Here is a 7013-nt window from a genome sequence, read left to right as displayed (position 1 = left end):
TCAGAGAGACTTAGGAAACCCCAGGTTTAGGCTCTCCACCTCCCTGCCTATGGGCTTGGAGGGCGTGAAAGCCATATGACAAGGGTGGGTCAGCATGAGAAGCCAGTGCCCAGCCTCCTCCCCAACATTCCCGGCTCCTCAGGGACGCCACAGGACGGTAAACGCTACCAAACTGGGGGGAGGCACTGAGCTCATTCTAACGGAGTAGCCAGAAAATGGAGGCCACAGTTCATAGCTTGACAGCACTATGCTCGGGTAAGCAGGGTAGCTCCTAACTTGACAGCACCCGCTCTATTGAACAGTACCACTGCTCCCTTCCTAGAGTAGCCCCAACTCCTAACCCCAACCCTGAACATCAAGGTCTCCACAGGATCTGGAGGCATCAACACTCAACACTCCCACCAGGGAATGTTTGTTATTGTCAAGCTCCAGGTCGCCTGCACCTGTCTCCCAGCACCCCCAAACCTATATATTCCCTCCTCTGAATGCATCACTGGGGACTCTCTGGCTGAGTTCCCCAGTGTGTGCGCGTGCGCACTGCTAATAAAGCTTTCTCCCGCTTTGATTGCATTGTCTCGGGTGCTCCTTTGGTGGCCACCCATTCGAACCCTAACACTACCAAATGGTCAGAAGGGCCCAATCCTGCAAAGCAAAGCAAGAAAAATGTTCAGCTACCAGGAACGGAATACCTACAAATTAGGCACTTTATTGTCATGTTTATTCGGGCCACAAACATTTGGGGATGGCAGGATTCTGCACTAGTTCAGAAATTCTTCTGGAATGACAGATGTTGGGAGTTGTAGGGGGCAGGCAACGTCTCAGAGGGACACGGTCAATGCTGCGACTGAAGGCGGCCCCACGGGGAGAGCCGCAGCGCACTAAAGACAGTCTCTGCAGCGGGCTGGCAGGCCCCGCCTCCAGGGATTTTTTCATTTCGGCCAATAATTGGCAAAAGGTATATACACGGAAAGGTACGTTTTACGTATTGGGTAGCTCTTATGCACAATAACTACGTTTTGGCAAAGCAAACTTCAAGTCCAAGTCCATGGCGGAGGGAGGGGCGGCATCCCGGATCTGAATTCCAATTCTAAGGCCTCCGTCGGTCCGGAAGAACTCGGGCCCTTCTTTTCGGGCAGCCCAAGTCCGGTCCGCCCCGCCCCTTCGCCCCGAGGCCCCGCAGCGGTGGCCCGGAACCACAGATGCCCCTTTGCAGTCTGATGGGCAAGAGAAGGAATGGCCGCGGAAGCAGACCGGCGCCAAGAGAGGCCACAAAAGAGGAGGAGAGCCGGGCCTCACGCTCCCCCCATGGGGGCGGGGAAGGTCCGGAAATTCAAGAGAAGCAGCTGTCGGGCAGGCAGCAGGTGAGGCGAGCGGCCCGGGCGCAGCTGCGCATGTGCACCGTCAGGCTGCCCCTCTGCGTGAAGCTCTTGTCGCACTGCGCGCACTTGTAGGGCCGGTCGCCGGTGTGCACGCGGAGGTGCTTGACCAGGTTCCCCCGGGTGCTGAACCTCTTCCCGCACTGCGTGCACTCGTAGGGCTTCTGTCCCGTGTGGATCCGCAGGTGCACCACCAGGCTCCCCTTCTGGCTGAAGCCCGTGCCGCACGCGTCGCAGCGGTACGGCTGCTCCCCGGTGTGGACCCGCCGGTGCACCGTGAGGTTGCCCCCGTTCCGGAAGCACTTGCCGCAGTCCAGACACACGTAGGGCTTCTCCCCCGTGTGCATGCGCTCGTGGACCGTCAGGCTGCCCTTCTGCTTGAACGTCTTCTGGCACTCGGCACACTCGTAGGTCTTGGGGGCGTAGCGCTCCTTGAAGTGGACGCTGAGGCTCATCTGGGCCTGGAAGCTGCTGGCACACATGTGGCACTGGCAGTGCACCTGCATCAAGGACAGGGGCAGCGCCGCCTCCACCGCTGCGGCCGCCGCCGCAGCCGCCGCCGCAGCCACCGGCCCCTTGGAGGAGGCTGGGGTCTGCGGCTCCCGCGGCGGCTCCCGAGGCGGCTCCTGGGGCTCCTGCTCCGGGGCCTCCATCTCTCAGAAGGAAGACTGTCCTTCACCTGATGGCGTGGCTGGCCGGCCTCACCATGTCCTACCTCCACTCAGAGGGCCCTGAAAGAAGGAAAAGCGGGTTCCAGTGAGATGTTTAACTGCCCGGAAGGACAGAGACGAGAGAAATAAGCCCCGTCCACCAAGCGCTCGCTGGAGTCCTGAGCTCTGCTGCCAGGCAGTCCCTGGAGCCCGGAGCTGCGCTTTGTTCCTCGGGAGATACCCCGCAGTCCTTCCCAAATGCCTCCCACACAAAGCCTCAGGCCCCGTGGCTGTAGGTGGTTAGTGTACCTTTATTAAACATCAGGAAGCCTCAGACACCAGGCACCTCACCTCAGTCTGCCTCTGTTTCCTCATCTGTGAAAGGGGGCTAAGAACAGCAACCCACCTCCCAGGATGGTTGGGAGGATGGAAGGAGATGATATTCGTAAACCTCCAATACTTACATAAAGGCTAACTCTCCCCGCTTTCCCTCCTCCACCCACTTTAGCCAAGCCAGCCTGCTCATTCGTAATTCCACGATCACCCTAAAGAAAGCTAAGACCCTAACATCAGCGATGTCCCCTCTGATTCAATTCGATGTGCCGGCTGGAAGTCCAGTGATTCCCCTGAAATCGCGGCACTGAAGCAGCTGACTACTTCTTCCCCGGGAAAAGGGAAACTTGACAGCAGAGCAGCCTTCTGACAATAGAGCTACCGGAGTTCTCCACAGCATCCCGCCACCAACACCACCAGCATCCATAGACATTCATTAAACCCGTTCCCGGGCCAGGCGCCGTGGAGTGCAGGACTGATAGAAAGGACAAAAGCCTGGAGCGCTGGCCCACCCCCAAGTGCTACAGCCCCATTCATTTCTGGGCTGTCCTGTACAGGAAGTGTGTGCCTGGGGAAAAAGCCGTCCAGAATCTGTCACAGATCGGAAACTCCCCCACATGCGGGAGAGTAATTCTGGACAGTCTCTGTTGTGCTGCTGAAGCGAAGAGAGTTTGCTCCCAGCCCAGATCTCCCAAGAGGTGGCATTCCTCTGCCCCCTCCCTTCACATCAGCGTAAATCCTGAGGGCACTGAAGGGTCCCCTGCAGCCCCCTTCCCGCTAGCTTTCTGGGCCAGGCTCTAAGGCGGGGGGTGCTGACTCCCCAACCCAGGAGACCCCAGGCCCAGTACAACTGGCTCAGGGCATGGAGGACAGCTCTCTCTCTGAAGCTGCCACCTTGAGCAACTGTGAAAAAACCGGAGGATTCTACAGACACTGAAGCAGATGAGGGCATGGATCCAGCCTCCAGGGCCTCAGTTTCTGTATCTGTAAAATGGGGGCTGGGATAGATAATTCCCTCCGGTTCCAAGGCTATCAACAACTCACTAGCAAGCACAGATGAAGTATCTATGGCGGCTCCCCTGCCCCGGAGAAGCTTATGGATTAGGCAGGGGACAGGCCTGGAGTATAGAAGACCCAAGTTCAAATCCAGTCTCGGACACTTACCGGCTTGGAAACCACCTGTGCCTCAGTTTCCCCATCTGTAAAATGCCACGTCTCCTAACCCAGGGCCACGGTATGACGTCACAACGCTCGCGTGGGCGGGGAGGTTACCATGGTGACATCCCTCCCGTCTGGAGGGATTACGTCACGCAGGGGTCAGTTACCATGGCGATCCTACCCCTTACCTCCCCCCCCTTTCCCACCACCACCTTGGAACCTCATACTCGGACCCGAGCTCAGTTCGATCACCGGACGAGGTCCCGGACTCACCTCCAGCGCCGAGCAGTCAACAGACCGAGAGACAGATACTTCTGGTTGCAGAGAAGGGGTTGCGCGCGCATCACTTCCCTTGCGCTCCTCTCCGCGCCAGAACTACATTTCCCAGAATGCATCAGACAGCGCAGGCCAGGAGCTCCGTCATCGCGAAGCGCTCCGTTCCTAGTCATCCCGACCGGTTCACTAAGGGTGAGTCCTATGGTCTTCACGCACCTTCAGTTCGAGCCCTGTGTCTAGAGGACTACATTACCCAGAGTTCATCCGGGGGCGGAGCCAGGGCCAGTGCTTGCTGAGCAGGCGCGATCGAAAGCGCCGCCGCGGAAGCTTCTGGGAAAGAGCCTGCGCGTCAGGAGCCGTGGCCTGAAGCACACTGGTGCTCTGTATACACCCTTCTAGTTCCTAGCGTATTCGTGGCTCGGGCCTGGAGGTGAGTCCCGCCCCTTAATCCTCTTCCTTCCGCCCTGCCTTTACGTGTGGAGCCAGCCCCTGGAAGTCCAGGGGCGGGCGGGAGTTGAGCCCTATATGAGATGGAGTTTGTGGAGCTCGCGCTCGTTTTCGAAGTCTCCATGGTAACCATCCCAGCCTGCGTGACGTCATGTCGGCCCGGAACGGGTGGCCAGAACTGCGCATGAGTGGCGCTTGAGTGTTGTGGGAAGTGCAAATTCCTGGGTGCTACCCTCTTCCCCTTCTCTTCTGGGCAAACGGAAGCTCCGAGGGGGCGTAGGACCCCCAGCGTCCTTCCCTGAATGACTTCGCCAGACTTTATATCCCTAAAAAGTTGACAAAATACGTCTTGGTCTCTGCCAGGCTTGTCTCCCATTTCACAGCTCGGCCTGGACCATTGACTCTCCCCACCCCTGTCCGAGGAGCACAGTCTTAGAGCGGGGAAGAGGCTCCCATGTGTCTCGGGGACGACTGAGGGCACAGCCTAGAGATTGAAGGATGATGGACCCCCCCACACTCCGGGAAAGGGCAGCAGCGCCCGCCTGGGCTTGGGCTAGTTCCCCAGGCTTGTTCTTCCTGCCGTCCAGCCCCCATCATCAGCCAGCCAAGGTCCCAGACTCGGGCCTGGAAGGGATCTCGAAAAGCGCCCCCAGTCTCTCCCCCTCCCCCATTTACAGATGGGGAAACGGAGGCTCGAAGTCCCACAGGGCCAGGGGCACCCTGGGCCAGTCTCCAGAAAGCCAGGCTCCTGAGAGGTCGGAGAGCATCAGGCTGAAGGAGACAGAGAAGCTTGTACTTGGACTTTTGTGTAGCGTCTCGACCCTGAAAGAGGTCTGGGGGGCTTCCTGGTGTTCTGTCCTCCCATAGAAAGTAAGCTTGAGCAGGGATTGTTTATGTTAGTCCTTGTATCCCCATCACTTACACAGTGACTGGCATTCTGTGGGCACTTAATAAATGCTTGGTGATCTTGACAAAATGCCAGCCTCAGGCTCTCCTGAGTGCCCACAGTGTCAACATGAGGGGCTTCTGAGTTGTTTCCGAATTGTGATCCCCAAAGCACCATCCTTAGGAGCCCACCAGCCAGGACCAATAGCTAGAAATGACAAGGGAGGGAGATTTCAGTTCACCAAAGGGACAAGAACTGGGACCTGGGCTCAGGGTCCAGGTGCTGGTGCAGCACCTTTGGTCTCTTTGGGAGGAGGGGAATGGTCACTCTTACTGCCTGGGAAGCCCAGGATGTGCTGAGCTCTCAACCCCCCCTTTCTTCTCTCCTAGCTGTGCCTTCAAAGATTTGGCTATGGCCACTGGAGACCTCCCTGCCATGTCCCAGGTGAGTGAGAGCTTCCTCTCTTCTTGAAATGCCATCTCAGCTTTCCAACTTTGGAAAAAACTGGTAAAAAACATCCTCTGGCATTTTAAAAATCTGCTAATAGCTTCTTCCATTGCCATGGGGAATGTCCGTTAGGCCTGCTCTGTGGTGGGGCATTTCGGAGCCTTGGCCAAAGCTCTTCCTGGAGATCTTGCATCAGAACCCCAACCTAGATGGGGAAGTGAGTTGGCCTAATGTTTGAGAAATGGGGGCCTCATCTAATGGGCTCATTGCCTCCTTGTTTCTGGATATTTCTTGCTTTTTTAGCCATAGCACCCATCTCTATATGTAGACATCAAGATGCAAGCTATATTAATTCACTAAGATTTATAGTTAAAGGAGGGAAGCACATGACGGGAAAATCTAAAATACAAGGGCATCCTTGTGTGCATATAATGAAGGAGGTTAGAATGACAGGCCAGGCATTATGGAATATTGATAATAGAGATGTATGCCTCAGGAGATAGGCCCAGCTTGAGGACACCAGTACAACCAATGAGAAAAATTACCTGGCCCAGGTCAAATGCTGAACTAATAAAAGATAAGGTGAGAGAGAGTCCAAAATTTGGCCCAAGTCCTTTGAATGCTTTTCCTATATAGGCATATTGGGCCTTTCATGTTGTTCTGACAGACATGACAAATTAATCAAGTACATATCTAGGAAAACGTCCTCCCCTTTGCCAGTTTTTTTTACAGGATATGCAGGAGTAGCCATTCTGTAGAGTCATTATTTGTGAGCAGACATTTTATTTTCCAAAATGACCAATCTGAAATTTCAATGTTATTTTTCAGACAATTGAAAAGTTGCACTAATCTGGTTTGTATTAGTCAGATGATCACAAAACAGCATTCAGATTTCAGACTGACCTCTTTGGGACATAATAAAAAATTACAAAGCACATGGAGATGGGTAAATAGAGCTGTGGATACCGATGTGTATCGCATTTGATCTTCATGGCAGCCCTGGAAGAAGAACTGTTTGCCCAGGAGAACAAAAGACTGTGTTTTGTGCTTTGTCATTTGGTGGAGAAATTAGACTGATTATGTTTGTACCCAGATAGCAGGCTTAGAACCAATAGACAGAAATAACAGGGAGGAAGATTTCAGTTCATTATGGGGACAAGCTTTCTGAGAACTCTCCAGAAAAGGTGTGAATTGTCTGAGGAAGTGCTAGAGCTGGGGGCTGGGGCTTCCTTCAGGGTGGTTACCTCCTTTTGGCCTTATTTCTGAAGGTCGTTTCCTAATGCCTAGTCCAGCAGCTGGTACATAACAGGCACTTACTGTTTGGTGGCAATCATTTGTTCCTGTGCCTTCAGTCCTTCATTTTAGCACAGAAATCTGGAACGTTTACATTTGCATGCAGCAGGAGGAAGACTCAAGTTCAAGACCTGTCTTTGGAGTTTC

The 7013-nt window shown here is 54.7% G+C and overlaps 1 protein-coding gene across 1 annotated transcript; it reads right to left on the bottom strand.

Moving 5' to 3' along the window:
* Nucleotides 1–683: 683 nt before the first annotated feature.
* On the bottom strand, nt 684–2220 carry LOC123236659 (zinc finger protein 32-like). Its single transcript, XM_044663022.1, has one exon. It carries the CDS (start codon nt 2027–2029, stop codon nt 1331–1333), a length of 699 nt encoding a protein of 232 aa, XP_044518957.1. The 5' UTR covers nt 2030–2220; the 3' UTR covers nt 684–1330.
* Between the last annotated feature and the right edge of the window lie 4793 nt (nt 2221–7013).

Source organism: Gracilinanus agilis, chromosome 2 (genome assembly GCF_016433145.1).
Source record: "Gracilinanus agilis isolate LMUSP501 chromosome 2, AgileGrace, whole genome shotgun sequence".
Lineage (NCBI taxonomy): Eukaryota > Metazoa > Chordata > Mammalia > Didelphimorphia > Didelphidae > Gracilinanus > Gracilinanus agilis.
The sequence above is the reverse complement of the archived record's forward strand: the minus strand, read 5'-3'. Positions and strand labels throughout refer to the sequence as shown.